Source organism: Pongo pygmaeus, chromosome 19, assembly GCF_028885625.2.
Source record: "Pongo pygmaeus isolate AG05252 chromosome 19, NHGRI_mPonPyg2-v2.0_pri, whole genome shotgun sequence".
Classification (NCBI taxonomy): domain Eukaryota; kingdom Metazoa; phylum Chordata; class Mammalia; order Primates; family Hominidae; genus Pongo; species Pongo pygmaeus.
In genome coordinates, this window is record NC_072392.2 from 93,432,030 (window position 1) to 93,451,670 (window position 19,641).

The following is a 19,641-nucleotide window of genomic DNA, read 5'->3' on the forward strand; positions in this document are numbered from 1 at the left end:
GCCTGGGCAACATAGCAAGACTTCTGTCTCTAATAAATAAAAAATAAAATCAATAAAAATAAGAATAAAAAAAATTTTTTTTGACACGGAGTCTCGCTTTGTCACCCAGGCTGGAGTGCAATGGTGGGATCTTGGCTCACTGCCACCTCCACTTCTGGTTTCAGGTGATTCTCTCACCTCAGCCTCCTGAGTAGCTGGGATTACAGGCTATGCCACCATGACTGGTTAATTTTTGTATTATTATTTTTAGAGACAGAGTCTTGCACTGTCACCCAGGCTGGACAATCTCGGCTCACTGCAATCTCTCAGGTTCAAGCAATTCTCCTGCCTCAGACTCCTGGGTAGCTGGGATTGCAGGCGTGTGTCACCACGCCCGAATAATTTTATTTATTTATTTATTTTTGAGACAGAGTCTTGCTCTGTCGCCCAGGCTGGAGTGCAGTGGTGCAATCTTGGCTTACTGCAAGCTCCGCCTCCCGGGTTCACGGCATTCTCCTGCCTCAGCCTCCCCGAGTAGCTGGGACTACAGGCACGCGCCACCACGCCCAGCTAATTTTTTATTTTATTTTATTTTTAGTAGAGATGGGGTTTCACCGTGTTAGCCAGGATGGTCTCCATCTCCTGACCTCGTGATCCACCCACCTCGGCCTCCCAAAGTGCTGGGGTTACAGGTGTGAGCCACAGCACCTGGCCCATGCCTGGATAATTTTTGTATTTTTAGTAGAGATGGGGTTTTACCATGTTGGCCGGGCTGGTCTCGAACTCCTGACCTCGCGATCTCCCCACCTCAGCCTCCCAAAGTGTTGGTATTACAGGCGTGAGTCACTGTGCCCGGCCTTTTTTTTTTTTTTTTCTTTTTAGACAGAGTTTCGCTCTGTCGCCCAGGCTGGAGTCCAGTGGCACCATCTCGGCTCACTGCAAGCTCCGCCTCCCAGGTTCACGCCATTCTCCTGCCTCAGCCTCCCAAGTAGCTGGGACTGCAGGCGCCCACCACCACGCCCGACTAATTTTGTTTTTGCATTTTTAGTAGAGACAGGGTTTCACCATGTTAGCCAGGATGGTCTTAATCTCCTGACCTCGTGATCCGCCCGCCTCGGCCTCCCAAAGTGCTGGGATTACAGGTGTGAGCCACCACGCCTGGCCTTTTTTTTTAGACAGAGTTTCACTCTTGTTGCCCAGGCTGGAGTGCAATGGTGCGATCTCAACTCACTGCAACGTCCGCTTCCTGGGTTCAAGCAATTCCCTAGCCTCAGCCTCCAAGTAGCTGGGATTACAGATGCACGCCACCACACCTGGCTAATTTTTTGTATTTTTAGTAGAGATGGGGTTGCACCATGTTGTCTGGGCTGGTCTCAAACTCCCAACCTCAGGTGATCCACCCGCCTTGGCCTCCAAAAGTGCTGAGATTACAGATGTGTGCCACCGTGCCTGGCTAATTTTCGTATTTTTAGTAGAGACAGGGCTTCACCATGTCGGCCAGGCTGGTCTTGAACTCCTCACCTTAAATGATCTGCCCACCTTGGCCTCCCAAAGTGCTGGGATTACAGGCGTGAGCAACTGTGCATGGCCAAAAAAAAAAATTTTTTTTTTTTTTAAGGAAAATAAAGTACAAGGAAGATAGCTTACACCTGTAATCCCAAAAGTTTGAGAGGCTGAGGCAGGAGGATTACTTCAGGCCAGGAGTTCAAGACCAGGTTGGGCAAGGAGAGGTATACATGGAAAAAAATAACAATGGCAGATATTAATTGAGTAATTTTATTTTTATTTTTTGAGACGGAGTCTCGCTATGTCCCCCAGGCTGGAGTGCAGTGGCGCGATCTCGGCTCACTGCAAGCTCCGCCTCCCGGGTTCGCACCATTCTCCTGCCTCAGCCTCCCGAGTAGCTGGGACTACAGGCGCCCGCTACTGCGCCCGGCTAATTTTTTGTATTTTCAGTAGAGATGGGGTTTCACCGTGTTAGCCAGGATGCTTTCGATCTCCTGACCTCGTGATCCTCCCGCCTCAGCCTCCCAAAGTGCTGGGATTACAGGTGTGAGCCATCGCGCCCTGCCCAAAACATCTGTTATAATTATCCCCATTTTACAGATGAAAAAAGTGAGATAGAGAGAGGATGGTTAAATTGGTCACCTCGCTTGAAGTGGCAGAGCCAGTATGGAACTTAGATCTTCTGACTCAGAGCCCAGTGCTTAATTATTGTAGAACTGCTGCTGTGGAAAGCCACAGAGAGAAAACATACCGAAGGAAGGAAAAAAAAATTCCTAGAATAGTACCAGGAGCACCAGTCAAGTTGTTGTGACCTAAATTTGTCTGGGTGTGTGTGTGTGTGTGTGTGTGTGTGTGTGTGTTTTGTCTCCTCCAGTAGAACAGAAGTTGCACAGAAGCAGAGGTCTGTCTGTGTTACCACACTTTTATTTCCAGCAGCAAGCATAGTTTCTGGGTCCTACTAGGTAAATAAAAGAATTAATGGGGAGAGAGTTGTGCAGTGAGCAGTTTGTACCATTAACAGTTAACTAGAAACTCTGGTAAGAGGCCCAGTGCAGTGGCTCACGCGTGTAATCCCAGCACTTTGGGAGGCCAAGGTGGGCGGATCATGTGAGGTTGGGGGTTCAAGACCAGCCTGACCAACATGGAGAAACCCCCATCTCTACTAAATATACAAAATTAGCCAAGCGTGGTGGCGGATGCCTGTAATCCCAGCTACGCGGGGTGCTGAGGCAGGAGAATCACTTGAACCCAGGAGGCGGAGGTTGTGGTGAGCCGAGATCGGGCCATTGTACTCCAGCCTGGGCAACAAGAGCAAAACTCTGTCTCAGAAAAAAAAAAAGAACTACAGAGTAAGGGCCTGGTGTGGTGGCTCACGCTTGTAATCCGAGCACTTTGCAAGGCTGAGGCAGGCAGATCACTTGAGGTCAGGAGTTCAAGACCAGCCTGGGCAACATGATGAAACCCTGTCTCTACTAAAAATACAAAAATTAGCCTGGCATGTTGGCATATGTCTGTAATTCCAGTTACTTGGGAGGCTGAGGCAGGAAAATCACTTGAACCTGGGAGGCAGAGGATATAGTGAGCCGAGATGGCACCACTGCACTCCAGCTTGGGCAACAGAGCGAGACTCTGTCTCAGAAAAAAAAAAAAAAAGAAAAGGAAAAAGAAATACAGAGTAAGAATAGAATGAACTGTCAGGGTGCAGTGGCTCATGCCTGTAATCCCAGCATTTTGAGAGACCAAGGCAGGAGAATCTCTTGAGCTAAGGAGTTCAAAACAAGCCTGGGCAACATAGCAAAACCCCATGTATGTTACAAAAAAAAAAAAAAAAATGAGCAGTGAGCCAAGATTGCACCACTGCACTCCAGCCTGGGTGACAGAGTGAAACCCCATCACACACACACACACACACACACACACACACACACACACACACACAAAGGGGGGGTGAACTAGCTAGAATTCCGCAGGGTCAGCTGCCAAAGAAAAATACATCATTCTTGGGGGGAGGGGGGAGGGATAGCATTAGGAGATATACCTAATGCTAAATGATGAGTTAATGGGTGCAGCACACCAACATGGCACATGTATACATATGTAACAAACCTGCACGTTGTGCACATGTACCCTAAAACTTAAAGTATAATAATAATAATAAAATTAAAAAAAAAAAGAAAAATACATCATTCCTAAAAGGGGTAAGAGGGCTGGGCATGGTGACACATGCCTGTAATCCCAGCACTTTGGGAGGCCAAGGGAGGAGAATCACAAGGTCAGGAGTTTGAGACCAGTCTCACCAACATGGTGAAACCCCATCTCTATTAAAAATACAAAAATTAGCCGGGTGTGGTGGCCCATGCCTGTAATCCCAGCCACTCAGGAGGCTGAGGCAGGAGACTCGCTTGAACCCGGGAGGCGGAGGTTGCAGTGAGCCGAGATCGTGCCATTGCACTCTGGCCTGGGCGACAGAGCGAGACTCCATATCAAAAAAAAAAAAAAAAACATTAGCCAGGCATGGTGGCACACACCTGTAGTCCCAGCTACTGGAAAGGCTGAGCCAAGAGAACTGCTTGAAGCCAGGAGGTGGAGGTTGCATTGAGCCGAGATCATGCCACTGTACTCCAGCCCGGGTGAGAGCGTGAAACTCTGTGTCAAAGAAAAGAAAATAAAAATAAACAAAATAAAACCTAAAAGGGGTAGGAGAACAAGAATCACAGCGTTCGTTCAGAGCTTTAAGTCCTTGCCAGAACCCCTAAACACATACCAAATTCGTAATACAGGTGACTAAACTTGTGTACTTTATACCATCAAATTTCCTTCATTCTATAACATAGTTTAGTTGAGTACTTCAGCTGTTTGTGAATGCTGTATGAATGTAAATACTGAATTCCGGCCGGGTGCGGTGGCTCACGCCTGTAATCCCAGCACTTTGGGAGGCCGAGACAGGCAGATCACTTGAGGTCAAGAGTTCGAAACCAGGCCAGGTGTGGTGGCTCACACCTGTAATCCCAGCACTCTGGGAGGCCAAGGCGAGCGGATCACGAGGTCAGGAGATCGAGACCATCCCGGCTCACACAGTGAAACCCCGTCTCTACTAAAATTACAAAAAAATTAGCCGGGCGTGGTGGTGGGTACCTGTAGTCCCAGCTACTCAGGAGGCTGAGGCAGGAGAGTGGCGTGAACCCGGGAGACGGAGCTTGCAGTGAGCGGAGATGGCACCACTGCACTCCAGCCTGGGTGACAGAGCGAGACTCCCTCTCAAAAAAAAAAAAAAAAAAAAAAAAAGAGTTCGAAACCATCCTAGCCAACATGATCAAATGCCATCTCTACTAAAAATACAAAAATTAGCTAGGTGATAGCGACGCGTGCCTGTAATCTCAGTTACTCAGGAGGCTGAGGCAGGAGAATCGTTTGAGCCTAGGAGGCAGCAGTTGTGGTGAGCCGAGATCCTGCCACTGCACTCCAGTCTGGGTGACAGAGAGAGACCCTGTCTCGAAAACAAAAAAAAAATCATGAATTTCTCAATACTGCAGGAAGCCTGGAGGCAGAATGGTGATGATATTGTAGAAACCCTATCGGCTGGGCTTCGGGGCTCACGCCTGTAATCCCAACACCGGGAGGCTGAAGCGGGCAGATCACTTGAAGTCAGGAGTTCGAGATCAGCCTGGCCAACATGGTGAAATCTTGTCTCTACTAAAAACACAAACATTAGCTGGGCATGGTGGTGTGTGCCTGTATTCCCAGCTACTCAGGAGGCTGAGGCAGGAGAATAGCTTGAAAATGGGAAGAAGAGGCTGCAGTGAGCTGAGATCCTGCCACTGCATTCCAGCCTGGGCGACAGTGCCAGATTCCATCTCAAAAAATAAATAAAGTAATTAAAAAAAAAAAAAGGAAAGAAACCCTTTCTACCTGTGTCATGGCAAAAATGATGGGACCCAAGATTGTACTCACAGTGAATGTGAAGAACCTAGTACAGGCTGAGTATCTCTAATATGAAAATCTGAAATGGGAAATATTCCAAATTCCAAAACTTCTTGAGTACCAACATGATGCCACAAGTGGAAAATTCCACACTTGATACCTTGGCTTTCTTTCTTTCTTTCTTTCTGAGACAGAGTTTTGCTCTTGTAGCCTAGGCTAGAGTACAATGCCACGATCTCACCTCACTGCAACCTCCACCTCCTGGGTTCAAGAGATTCTCCTGCTTCAGCCTCCTGAGTAGCTGGGATTATAGGCGCCTGCCACCACTCCCGGCTAATTTTTTGTATTTTTAGTAGAGACAGGGTTTCACCATGTTGGTCAGGCTGCTCTCAAACTCCTGACCTCAGATGATCCACCCGCCTCGGCCTCCCAAAGTGCTGGGATTACAGGCATGAGCCACCGCACCTGGCCTCTTTCTTTCTTTCTTTTTTTTTTTTTTTGAGATGGAGTCTCGCTCTGTCGCCTAGGCTGGAGTGCAGTGGCGTGATCTCAACTCACTGCAACCTCTGCCTCCTGGGTTCAAATGATTCTCCTGCCTCAGCCTCCCAAGTAGCTGGGACTACAGGCGCGTGCCACCACGCTCAGCTAATTTTCGTATTTTTAGTAGAGACGGGGTTTCACCATATTGGCCAGGTTGGACTCGAACTCTTGGCCTCCCAAAGTACTGGGATTATAGGTGTGAGCCACTGTGCCCGGCCTTTTTTTTTTTTTAATTAAATTTTATTTTATTTTGTATTGAGACAGAGTCTCGCTCTTTGGCCCAGGCTGGAATGTAGTGACACCATCATGGCTCACTGCAGCCTCAACCTCCTGGGCTCAAGCGATTCTCCCACCTCAGCCTCCCAAGTAGCTGGGACCACAAGCATGTGCCACCATGCTCGGCTAATTTTTAAATTTTTTAAATTTTTTTTACTTTTTATTTTTTATTTTTTTTTGAGACAGAGTCTCGCTCTGTCGCCCAGGCTGGAGTGCAGTGGCGAGATCTCGGCTCACTGCAAGCTCCGCCTCCTGGGTGCACACCATTCTCCTGCCTCAGCCTCCTGAGTAGCTGGGACTACATGCGCCTGCCACCACGCCCGGCTAATTTTTTTTTTTTTGTATTTTTAGTAGAGACGGAGTTTCACCGTGTTAGCCAGGATGGTCTCGATCTCCTGACCTCGTGATCCACCCGCCTCGGCCTCCCAAAGTGCTGGGATTACAGGCATGAGCCACCGCTCCTGGCCTTTTTTTTTTTTTTTTTTCTCTTAATTTTGTTGTTTTTGGTAGAGACAGTCTCACTATGTTGCCTAGACTGGTCTCACACTCCTGGGCTCAAGCGATCCTCCCACCTCAGTCTCCCAGTGTTGGGATTACAGGTATGAGCCACAGCACCCAGTCCACCTTTGCTTTCTTTCTCTTTCCTTCCCTCCCTCCCTCCCTCCTTCCTTTCTTGCTTTCTTTTCTTTCTCTCTCTCTCTTCTTTTTTTTTGTTTTCTGAAACAGGGTCTCACTTTGTCACCGGAGTGCCAGGATCTCGGCTGACTGCAACCTCTGCCTCTTGAGCTCAAGCGATCACCCCAACCTCAGCCTCCTGAGTAGTTGGAACTATAGCACGTGCCACCACACCTGGATAATTTTGCTGTTTTCTATAGTGATGAGGTCTCATTATATATATACAGTCCTTCTAATGTGTCAGTTGGGATATCAAATGCAGGGAAATAGTGTCACATTTCACAATATTATACATTCACTGAATACTGACATACACAATACTTTATATTCACTGCCTATTGACATACATATTGTACAAACATAACTTAGAGAACAGTCCTGTAAGCTTTTTGTGTGTAGGTATCATTGCCTTTCACCTTTGTAGTCTCAGCAAATAGCAAAGTCCTGAGAGCCAGTAATCAATAAGTGTTCGTTGACTAATTGATGCAGCAATAACTTTGTGTAGTACTTTTTTTTTTTGAGACAAGAGTCTCACTCTGTCACCCAGGCTAGAGTGCAGTGGCACCATCTTGTCTCACTGCAACCTCCACCTCCCAGGTTCAAGTGATTCTCCTGCCTCAGCCTCTCTAGTAGCTGAGATTACAGGCACCTGCCACCACATCAAGCTAATTTTTTGTATTTTTAGTAGAGACAGGATTTTACCACGTAGGCCAGCTGGTCTCAAACTCCTAACCTCAAGTGATCTGCCCGCCTTGGCCTCCCAAAGTTCTGGCATTACAGGCATGAGCCACCGCACCCAGCAAGTACTTTTTATGAGAAGGCCAAAAATGCTTAAACAGGGGCTCCCAAATGCCTGTCAGTTACGCAGCTTCAACATTGATATGACAATTTCAAGTTTTAGGCCGATTAATGCTCAAATCCTACCTCTCTGTACATTAGTGGATTCATATAGGGCACTGAAATGAGGCCCAATGACTTGAAGCTGTTTGTTTCATAAAATGAACACAAACAATATGAATAAAGCTATATTTTGCAGACTTGTGTGAATATAGATATTATCTGTACTCTTCTATCTTCTCTCAATAATTGATTACACACACTCTATCCAGGAGTATGAGGCTGCAGTGAACTATAATTGAGCCACTGAATTCCATCCTGGGCAGCAAAGCAAGCCTCTGTCTCTAAATAGGCCAGGCGAGGGTTCTTGACTGTAACCCTAGCACTTTGGGAGGCCAAGGTTGGAGGATCGATTGAGGGCAGGTGTTAGAGACCACCCTGGGCAACATAATGAGATCTTGTCTCTACAGCATTTTTTGTTGTTGTTGTTTGTTTTTTGAGACAGAGTCTCCCTCTGTCGCCTAGGCTGGAGTGCAGTGGCATGACCTTGGCTCATTGCAACCTCCTCCTCCCAGGTTCAAGTGATTCTCTTGCCTCAGCCTCCTGAGTAGCTGGGACTATAGGTGTGCGCCACCACGCCTGGCTAATTTTTGTAGTTTTCGTAGAGACTGGGTTTCTCCATGTTGGTCAGGCTGGTCTTGAACTCCCGATCTCAGGTGATCTGCCCGCCTCAGCCTCCCAAAGTGCTGGGATTACAGGTGTGAGCCACCATGCCTGGCCTTTTTTTTTTTTTGAAACGGAGTCTCGCTCCACCGCCCAGGCTGGAGTGCAGTGGCATGATCTCAGCTCACTGTAACCTCTGCGTCCCGGGTTCAAGCGATTCTCCTGCCTCAGCCTCCTGAGTAGCTGGGACTACAGGCATGGGCCACCACAGCCGGCTGTTTTTTGTATTTTTAGTAGAGACAGTGTTTCGCCATATTGGTCATGCTGGTCTTGAACTCCTTACCTCAGGTGATCTGCCAGCCTCAGCTTCCCAAAGTGCTGGGATTACGAGCATGAGCCACCGTGCCCAGCCCCAAATAACCTTTTAATAAGAATTCTGCATAAAAATTCTTTGTGAGACACTTCTTTTATTCATTTAAATCTCCTTTTTGGTGCTTATATAAAACACATCTCTCTTGACTATTTCTTGGAAGTGTAATTATGAGGACAAAAGATGAACATTTTCAAATCTCTTGAAAGAATTTTTCATGTCCCGTCAGTCTTCATAGTTATTTTAAACAGGTGAGTAAAGTAACATCTCACTGATATATTTATTTAGCTACCTTCTACGGTTGAACATATATACCAGCAGCTCTTAACAGAGGTGATTTTGCCCCCTAGAGGACACTGGGAATATATGGAGATATTTTCAGTTTTCACAGTTGTGTGATGTTATTGGCATCTAGTAGGTAAAGGTCAGAGGTTGGAGTTCTTGTTCTTGGTGGGGTGTTTTTTTTTTTTTTTGAGACGGAGTTTTGCTCTTGTTGCCCAGGCTGGAGTGCAATGACGTGATCTTGTCTCACCACAACCTCTGCCTCCTGGGTTCAAGCGGTTCTCTTGCCTCAGTCTCCCTAGTAACTGGGATTACAGGCGGATGCCACGACGCCCAGCTGATTTTTGTATTTTTAGTAGAGACTGTGTTTCACCATGTTGGTCCAGGCTGGTTTTGAACTCTTGACCTCAGGTGATCCGCCCGCCTCAGCCTCCCAAACTGCTGGGATTACAGGTGTGAGCCACTGCACCCAGCCTGTTTTTCGTTTTTGTTTTTTTTTTGTTTCTGAGACGGAGTCTCCCTCTGTCACCCAGGCTGGAGTGCAATGGCGTGGTCTTGGCTCACTGCAATCTCCGCCTCCCGGGTTCAAGTGATTCTTCTGCCTCAGCCTCCGGAGTAGCTGGGATTACAGGTGCCCGCCACCATGCCTGACTAATTTTTGTAGTTTTAGTAGAGACGGGGTTTCGCCATGTTGGCCAGTCTGGTCTTGAACTGCTGACCTCGTGATCTGCCCACCTCGGCCTCCCAAAGTGCTGGGATTACAGGCGTGAGCCACTGCGCCTGGCCATGTTGTTGCTTTTGAAACAGGGTCTTGCTGGAGTACAGTGCTATAACAATCGTAGTTCACTGCAGCCTTGACTTGAATTCTCAGGCTCAAGAAATCCTCTGGCCTCAGTCTCCTTCCTCTTGCTGTAGCTAGGGCTACAGGCATATGCCACTAGTCCCAGCTAGAGTTTTTTTTTTTTTTTTTGAGAGGGAGTCTCACACTGCTGTGCGGGCTGCGGGCTGGAGTGCAGTGGTATGATCTTGGCTCACTGCAACCTCCGCCTCCAGGGTTCAAACGATTCTCCTGCCTCAGCCTCAGTAGCCGGGACTACAGGCGCACAGCCGCCATGCCCAGCTAATTTTTTGTATTTTAGGGAGATGGGGTTTCATCGTGTTGCCCAGGCTGGTCTTGAACTCCTGAGCTCAGACAATCCGTCCGCCTCGGCCTCACGAAGTGCTGGGATTACAGGCGTGAGCCACCGCGCCCGGCCTTTCTTTATTTTTTATTTTTTGAGACAGCATCTTGCTCTTGCCCTGTTGCCCAGGCTGAGGCCAGAGATTTTGTTAAATAATGTACACTGCGCCCGGTTCAGGAGCATTAGTTTTATTAGGCTGCATGAAATGTATCCACTTAAGACTTTACCAGGCTGGGTGCGGTGGCTCATGCCTGTAACCTTAGCACTTTGGGAGGCTGAGGCGGGTGGATCACCTGAGGTCAGGAGTTCGAATCCAGCCTGACCAATATGGCGAAACCCCGTCTCTACTAAAAAATAAAAAATTAGCCTGGCATAGTGGCGTGCGCCTGTAGTCCCAGCTACTCAGGAGGCTTAGGCAGCAGAATCGCTTGAACCCGGGAAACGGAGGTTGCAGTGAGCCGAGATCATGCCACTCCACTGCAGCCTGGCGACAGAGCAAGACTCTGTCTCAAAAAGACAAAAAAAAAAAAAAAAAAAAAAAAAGGAGAGAGAGCTTGTTAGATCTTAGTGCTGTATTTCCTTGATTATTTTTAAGGCTGACAAAATGCCATTTAAGATAATAAAAGTAGTTAAATTGCCTGACCAAGAGCTAGATAACATTGAGGAAAAAGTATTGGCAATATTCTTTGGTCTAAGACTGCTATATACCAACCATTTTACCCAATTATTCGAATAGGCTTAGTAATACAAGGGCGAAAAAGGAAAACTACAGCTAATAGAGCTATCCTTGTTCTTTTTTTTTTGAGACGGAGTCTCGGTCTGTCGCCCAGGCTGGAGTGCAGTGGTGCAATCTCGGCTCACTGCAAGCCCCGCCTCCCCGGTTCACGCCATTCTCCTGTCTCAGCCTCCCGAGGAGCTGGGACTACAGGCACCCGCCACCACGCCCGGCTAATTTTTTTTTTTTTTTGTATTTTTAGTAGAGATGGGGTTTCACCGTGTTAGCCAGGATGGTCTCTATCTCCTGACCTCGTGATCCACCCGCCTCGGCCTCCCAAAGTGCTGAGATTACAGGCGTGAACCACCGCGCCCGGCCTATCCTTGTTCTGTATACTGACTACGCATACTATATATGGACCTTTTCCCTCCTCAACCTTTCTATAGATTTCTAAGAATAAGGTTTTGATGAAGTAGTTTATGTATCCTTTTTCAGTTAATCCTAATGGAAAACCTTTGGAAAAATGAAACAATTATCTTACAAATTATTTTTCTCTTTCCTCTCCTCCACCAGTGGCTCCTTCCCCTCTCTTTTCCCCTTCCTCTCTCTAGAGCGGTTGATTTAACTCTCAAACTGTATTTAACTCTGGAAAAGTTTTCAATTACACAGGCGATAACTCCAACTTGAGGTATAACAGAAACTTATTAACAGAAAAAGAGCAAAATAATTTTTTTTTGAGACTCAGCAAAATAATTCTTTTTTTTTTTTTAGAGACGGAGTCTCAGTCTGTCTCCCAGGCATTACATGTGTCCGCCACCACTTCCGGCTAATTTTTGTATTTTTAGTAGAGACGGGGTTTCGCCATGTTGGCCAGGCTGGTCTTGAACTCCTGACCTCAGGTGATCCGCCCACCTCGGCTTCCTGGAGTGCTGGCATTACAGGTGCGCGCTACCAAGCCCGGCTAATTTTTTTTTTCTTTTTTTTGAGACGGAGTCTCGCTCTGTCTCCCAGGCTGGAGTGCAGTGGTGCGATCTTGGCTCAATGCAACCTCCACCTCCCGGATTAGAACAATTCTCCTGCCTCAGCCTTCGAGTAGCTGGGATTACAGGTGTCCGCCACCACGCCCGTCTAATTTTTTATATTTTTAGTAGAGACGAGGTTTCACCATATTGGCCAGACTGGTCTTGAACTCCTGACCTCCAGTGATCCGCCCACCTCGGGCTGCCAAAATGCCGGGATTAGAGGCTTGAGCCACAGCGCCCGGCCTTCAGGGGTATCGATTTTGTTCCCGTGCCTCTTGTGTGTGTTCTAGTGTGGAAGTGGAGGCGATTGCTTTCCAGCACAAGCCCGTTTGACTGTCGGGGTTTGGACAAGTGGCTGCGACGACACTAAGGTGGAGACCGGGATGGAGCGAGGACTCCCAGAGTTGGGAGAGGTTGCAGGCTTCCTGGGACCTAAGTCCCGCACGAGTTCCCACCCAAGTGCCGCCCCCGCCCCCCCCCTCCCCCCCGGCCACGCACGCGCAGTCCCACCTTCTCTGGCCTCGGGGTCCTCCTGCCCCACCCGCCGTCTCCGGGGGCCTTTTCTCCGCTCGGCACCAGGGTGTCCGCGGCGCCGCCTGATCCTGTTAGCGCGGTACTGTGAGTGCAGTCAGTCCTCGACGCTGTTTTCCCTGATTTGCTGTGGACGCCAGGAAGGAAGAACGCGGGCAGAGGACCGCAGCGGGGTGGCCGTGGCTGAGAGGAGACAGCGCCGCAGCACTGAGGGTTTGGGCTTGCAGGCGCTGCAGGAGACGCCCAGGCGGGGTCTCGTCTCACAGCCAGCTCTGAGCGGGAGGACTGCGCGGGAAGCATTGGTGTCCCGGCGACTTCTAGAAGGCTGGGGTTCGGCGCTATGGAGGAGCTCGATGGCGAGCCAACAGTCACTGTAAGGGCACCCCGAACAGGCTTGCTCGTCCTTGCGGGTTGAGAACTGTGTCTGCTTAGTTACTTCAGGCTTGTCTGCTTCCCTAGTGGTCGCGAGGCCCTCGTCCCCTTCCCTCGACTCAGTTGCCGCTTTCCGGAGGTCGCAGTGTTAACGAGGTGCCCGTCCTAGGGTCGCAGTGGTCGCGGGGTTTCTGCCACCAGTCACAAACCCCGGCCTCGAAGGTTCCACTCCGTCCCTTTCCTTCCTTTGTCTTCCTGGCCTTTTTACTTCCCTCGCTTTTCCTCTTGGGCATTAGAGTGGGTTCAGCCCAAGCAGAGGAATTTATATTTTTCTTCCAGCCGTATTAAGCTCTGCATCGCGGCACGTTGAGCTTCTGCCTGTGTGGCCTAAGGTTTATTCAACGTATTCTCTCAGGAGACTATTCCTATTTTATCGCTGTGCATTCAATTCCATTTGAACTTTGAAGATAGTATGTCAACTGTGGATGATCTGTGATGTGTATTAAAAAATTCCCGCGCTTTGTGTACGAGATACCTACCGTTTCTGCTACTTGGACTGATCTTGTTTTCCCTCTTTCTCTTGTTAACCAAAAGTGACTGAGGCAGGCCTCAACCGATAAAGGTTTAATTAGCTAAGGTTGAGGATCCAACCGGGAAAAAGCACAGGTCACAGGAGGATCTGAGACCTGTGCTTTTTCCAAAGATGGTTTTGGGAACATCCCTAGTTAAAGAGGAAGGAGCTAGCAGGAGGGGCAAAAACGGGAGGTTAGGCAGTGAGGAGGCAAATGATTACATTCTTGTGAGTCGGTGACTAGCCTCAGTAAATCTGCATTTTACCTGTGAAAAGAGGGAGCAGAGGAAAAATTTATGTATGCATTCATCTCAGGGTAGGTAGAGGGATTATTATTGTTATTATTATTATTATTATTTTTAGACGGAGTCTCGCTCTGTCTCCCAGGCTGGAGTGCAGTAGCGCGATCTCGGCTCACTGCAACCTCCGCCTCCCGGGTGCATGCCATTCTCCTGTCTCAGCCTCCTGAGTAGCTGGGACTACAGGTGCCCGCCACCACGTCTGGCTATTTTTTTGTATTTTTAGTAGAAACGGGGTTTCACCGTGTTGGCCAGGATGGTCTCGATCTCCTGACCTCGTGATCCCCCCACCTCGGCCTCCCAAAGTGCTGGGATTACAGGCGTGAGCCACCGCGCCTGGCCTCTTTCTTTTCTTTTCTTTTCTTTTCTTTCTTTTTTTGAGATGGAGTCTCGCTCTGTCGCCTAGGCTGGAGTGCAGTGGCTTGATCTCAGCTTACTGCCACCTCCGCCACCCGGGTTCAAGCGATTCTCCTGCCTCAGTGTCCTGTGTAGCTGGGTTTACAGGCGTGTGCCACCACGCCCGGCTAATTTTTTTTTTTTTTGTATTTTTAGTAGAGATGAGGTTTCACCATGTTGGCCAGGCTGGTCTTGAACTGACTTTGTGATCCACCCAGCTCGGCCTCCCACAGTGTTGGGATTACAGGTGTGAGCCACCACGCCTGGCCGATTTCTGGTCTTTTTGTTGTTGTTGTTGAGACAGCCTTGCTCTGTTGCCCAGGCTGGAGTACAGTGGCGCAGTCTCGGCTCACTGCAAGCCCCGCCTCCCGGGTTCACGCCATTCTCCTGCCTCAGCCTCCCGAGTAGCTGGGACTACAGGTACCCGCCACCAAGCCCAGCTAATTTTGTTTTGTATTTTTAGTAGAGACGGGGTTTCACCATGTTAGCCAGGATGGTCTTTATCTCCTGACCTCGTGATCCGCCCGCCTCGGCCTCCCAAAGTGCTGGGATTACAGGCGTGAGCCACCGTGCCCGGCTGATTTCTGGTCTTTTGCTTGTGAAGATAAGCTGGTAGTTGACATTGTCAGAATCAACAGATCTTGATTTTAGGACTAGTTTATAGGGGCGATGTGTATCCTGAAAATTTTAGAGGCTCACAAGGAATTTCCTTGTGAGCAATTTGTGAGGGAAGCTGTCTGGGGAGATATGTTTCCTTCTTTTTTTTTCTCTTGAGGCGGAGTTTCCCTCTTGTCGCCCAGGCTAGAGTGCAGTGGTGTGATCTCGGCTCTCTGCAACCTCCGCCTCCCAGGTTCAAGCAATTCTCCTGCCTCAGCCTCCTGAGTAGCTGGGATTACAGGCATGTGCCACCATGACTGGTTAATTTTGTATTTTTTTTAGTAGAGATGAGGTTTCTCCATGTTGGTCAGGCTGGTCTGGAACTCCCGACCTCAGGTGATCTGCCGGCCTCAGTCTCCCAAAGTGCTGGGATTACAAGTGTGAGCCACTGCGCCTGGCCTCTTTCTTTTTTTGAGACGGATTCTCACTCTGTCACCCAGAGTGGAGTGCAGTGGTGCGATCTCAGCTCACTGCAACCTCTGGCTCCCGGGTTCAAGCGATTCTTCTGCCTCAATCTCCTGAGTAGCTGAGATTACAGGTGCGTGCCACCACACCCAGCTAATTTTTGTATTTTTGTTAGAGATGGGGTTTCACCATCTTGGTCAGGCTGGTCTCGAATGCCTGACCTCGTGATCCGCCTGCCTCGGCCTCCCAAAGTGCTGGGATTACAGGCGTGAGCCACCGCGCCTGGCTAGGAGTTCAAGATCAACCTGGCCAACATGGTGAAACCCCGTCTCTACTAAAAAAATACAAAAATTAACCTGATGTGGTGGCGCGTGCCTGTAATCCCACCTACTCAAGAAGCTGAGGCAGGAGAATCACTTGAACCCAGCAGGCAGAGGTTGCAGTGAGCCGAGATCGCGTCACTGCAGTCCAGCCTGGGCAACAAGAGTTCGAACTACTGACCTCAGATGATCTGCCCGCCTTAGCCTCCCAAAGTGCTGGCAGGAGCCACCCTGCCGCCAGCCCAAAATGAATTTTTCTTACCAGTGTTATAAAGAAATGTTATTGAAGGATACAGTGTTATTAGAGGACCGGCTGTGCTCTTCACTTAAAGTGTTTTTCAGCAGGGCGGGCACGGTGGCTCACGCCTGTAGTCCTAGCACTTTGGGAGGCTGAGGCGAATGGATCGCCTGAGCTCAGGAGTTTGTGACCAGCCTGGGCAATATGGTGAAACTCCATCTCTACTAAAAATGAAAAAAAATAGCCGGGTGTGGTTGCACACACCTGTAGTCCCAGCTACTCAGGAGGTTGAGGCAGGAGAAGCCCTTGAACCCAGGAGGCGGCGACTGGAGCAAGCTGAGATTGCGCCACTGTACACCAGCCTGTTAGAGTGAGGAGTCGTTGTCTCGGAAAAAAAAAAAAAAAAAAGGATGGAACGACTTCAGTAAGAAGAACATTTTTCATTTAGATTTCTATGCCTTATTTTACTAGTTGATTCCAGGCGTAAATTCCAAGAAGAACCAAATGTGTTTTGACTGGGGTCCAGGGGAGATGCTGGTATGTGAAACCTCCTTCAACAAAAAAGGTAGGGTTTTTTTCCTTCCAAATTATCCATCTTGGCACATTTGGTTGTTTTTCTGTTTATTACCTCAGATTTTACTAGTTGTGGACTGAAACAGTTGAATTTATTTTGTACTATTTTAATTTTCTCTATTTTGTTTTCAAGATACAACAGAGTTTTGTTGTGTCACCCGTGTGCGATCATGGCTCACTGCAGCCTCTACCTCCTGGGCTCAAGTGATCCTCCGCCTCAGTCTTCCTAGTAGCTGAGACTACAGGTCACCCATGCCACCACGCCCAGCTAATTTTTTTTTCTTTGTAGAGATGGGAGTCTCGTTTTGTTGCCTAGGCTGGTCTCACACTCCTGGCCTCAAGCGATCCTGTTGCATTTCGGCATTTTTATTTTTGAAATGTTAGCTATTTTAGATTTTCATTGATTTTTGAGATCTTGAAGATGTTGAATCCCGGAAAAAAAATTAAATAGTTTTCATGAAAAATTTTCTTCATATTTAAAATGTCAAGCTTTTTATCCCTTTTTCTTTGTCCAAAGTGACCAAATTCCTATCAGTAGCTCCCTTATTGTGAACCTTGCAGATGCTTGGCCGTCACTTTTGTGTCCACAGCATGGATTCAGCTGAATAATAGTTCTGTAGGCTGAGCTGAGCCGTAGCATCCAAGGCACAGATGGAGCTGGAGAGTGACATAGCTTGTCCTTGGCTTGATTTTCCTAAGTTCCATCAGCTATTGGATAGGATGTGAATCTTTTTCTTTTCCTGATACAGTGATACGGTCTCCCTCCAGTAGAAGGATAAAACTGGAATCTTGACATTTGATTTGCTTTTTTTTTTTTGAGATGGAGTCTCGCTCTGTCCAGGCTGGAATGCAGCGGTGCGATCTTGGCTCACTGCCACCTCCGCCTCCCGGTTTGAAGCAATTCTCCTGCCTCAGCCTCCTGAGTAGCTGGGAATGAAGGCATGCGCCACCACGCCCAGCTAATTTTTGTATTTTTGGTAGAGACAGGGTTTTGCTATGTTGGCCAGCCTGGTCTCGAATTCCTGACCTCGTGATCTGCCTGCCTGGGCCTCCCAAAGTGCTGGGATTGTAGGCACGAGCCACGATGCCCGGCCACAAAAAATTTCTTTAGAGTAGATTCACTTTTGGAGATGATCATAATAGATGTTAAATTTTTTTTTTCTGTTTGGTTTCAGAAAAATCAGAGATGGTGCCAAGTTGCCCCTTTATCTATATCATCCGTAAGGACGTAGATGTTTACTCTCAAATCTTGAGAAAACTCTTCAATGAATCCCATGGAATCTTTCTGGGCCTCCAGAGAATTGACGAAGAGTTGACTGGAAAATCCAGAAAATCTCAGTAAGTTGGTTGCTGTTTGGTGTTGAAGCCCACACTACACTGTGGAAAGCCAAATGAAGTACATTGTTGTCTTTTTGTGTGTTTTACCGGTTGCGTAAAGAAATAAGAGACTCCTGGTTCTAGTTGAGGCATGAGTACTGGACAGTGTACATTAGCAGTGATGGGAAGACTTAGCGGCAATATGCAAATGCTATTGATTGGCTGGCTTGACAAGCTTTATTTATATTCATATTTTACTTACCCTCTAAAGAAGAAAATTTAGGCCACACAAGCATGTGAGAGTTGTTGAATGAGGTCACATTGTTGGGAGATTTGAAAATTAATATAAACCTAACAGTTTTGTCTCTAAAAAATTACGGTTCAGACGTTATTTGACGACAGACCAGAAAACTCTTGTACTATTTATAGATTAGGATTTTCTTGAATTGTAGTTCATAACTTCATCATTATCAGAGTGGTACTTGTTAATTGTAGACTTTTGGGACCCACCTCAGATCATCAAAATCAAAATCTCTGTGGTTGGATCTTAAAATCTCCAGCACACTGGAGTTTAAGAACTCCTGTGTTAGATGTTTGTCAGCGTCCCTTCACATGGATGGCTACGGCGTGGGCAGTGTTGGTATATTACTTCCTTGATAAGCTTTTCACAAATGAGTCATTCTGGACAAGACCCAGGTCAGCTTCTGTGTGAGTGTGTGTGAGAGTGATTATTGGTTGTTTTTCTGTTTTTTTTCGAGGCAGAGTTTCGCTCTGTCGCCCAGGCTGGAGTGCAGTGACGCGATCTCCGCTCACTGCAAGCTCCGCCTCCTGGGTTCACGCCATTCTCCTGCCTCAGCCTCCCAAGTAGCTGGGACTACAGGCGCCTGCCACCATGTCCAGCTAATTTTTTGTATTTTTAGTAGAGACGGGGTTTCACCATGTTAGCCAGGATGGTCTCGATCTCATGACCTCATGATCCACCTGCTTCGGCCTCCCAAAGTGCTGGGATTACAGGTGTAAGCCACCATGCCTGGACCTGTTTTTTTTTTGTTTTTTTTTTTTTTTGAGACAGAGTTTCACTCTGTCACCTAGGCTGGAGTGCAGTGGTGCAATCTCGGCCCACTGCAGCCTCTGCCTCCTGGGTTCAAGCCATTCTCCTGCCTCAGCCTCCTGAGTAGCTGGGATTACAGGTGGGTGCCACCATGCCTGGCTAATTTTTGCATTTTTAGTAGAGATAGGGTTTTGTCATTTTGGCCGGGCTGGTCTTGAACTCCTGACCTCAAGTGATCTGCCCACCTCAGCCTCCCAAAGTGCTGGGATTATAGGAGTGAGCCACTGCACCTGGCCTGATTATTGGCTTTAAGGGACTCTGGTGGAGAATATTGGTGAGTTTGAGAAATCTATTGTCACTTCTAGGAAAAAAACATGTCAAAAGTCCTGTAATTCCTTGATGCCAGGGGACCCTGTCTTATTCTTTTTTTTTTTTTTTAGATGGAGTCTCACTCTGTTGCCCAGGCTGGAGTGCAATGGCATGATCTTGGCTCACTGCAACCTCTGCCTGCCGGGTTCAAGAGATTCTCCTGCCTCAGCCTCCCGAGTAGCTGGGATTTTTGTATTTTTAGTAGAGACAGGGTTTCACCAGGTTGGCCAGGCTGGTCTCAAACACCTGACCTCTGGTGATCCACCCACTTTCACCTCCCGAAGTGCTGGGATTACACGCCTGAGCCACCGGGCCTGGCCAGTAAATATCTTTATGTATCTTTTTTATTTTTTTGAGACAAGGTCTGACCAGTAGATTTCATCTGCAACAATTAATGTCAGTATGGGTTTGTGGATATTAACTTTAGCCCATGGGTTGTTTTGTGGCATTTTATTTTGTTGTCCAAGTTGTTCCAGCTTCAGAAGGTTAGGAGCTCCTTCACAACAGCTCTCCTCTTTCTTTCAGCAAATTTCTACATTTATTTGAGTGTTTCCTTCCTTTGTGGCACTACAAGA

General features: G+C 47.9%; 1 protein-coding gene across 3 annotated transcripts in view; it reads left to right on the forward strand.

Annotated features, from left to right (window-relative positions):
* The first annotated feature begins 12,168 nt into the window (after positions 1-12,168).
* NUP85 (nucleoporin 85) overlaps positions 12,169-19,641 on the forward strand; it is a 31,239-nt gene continuing 23,766 nt past the window's right edge. Inside the window, exons 1-3 of one of the 3 annotated variants that reach the window (XM_054456345.2) lie at positions 12,169-12,871; positions 16,228-16,321; positions 17,505-17,667. In XM_054456345.2, coding sequence (XP_054312320.1) covers positions 12,839-12,871; positions 16,228-16,321; positions 17,505-17,667 — 290 coding nt within the window. In that variant the 5' untranslated portion in view covers positions 12,169-12,838. The remainder of the gene's footprint in view (positions 12,872-16,227; positions 16,322-17,504; positions 17,668-19,641) is intronic. The other 2 variants (XM_054456347.2, XM_054456348.2) reach the window with 2 other exon arrangements.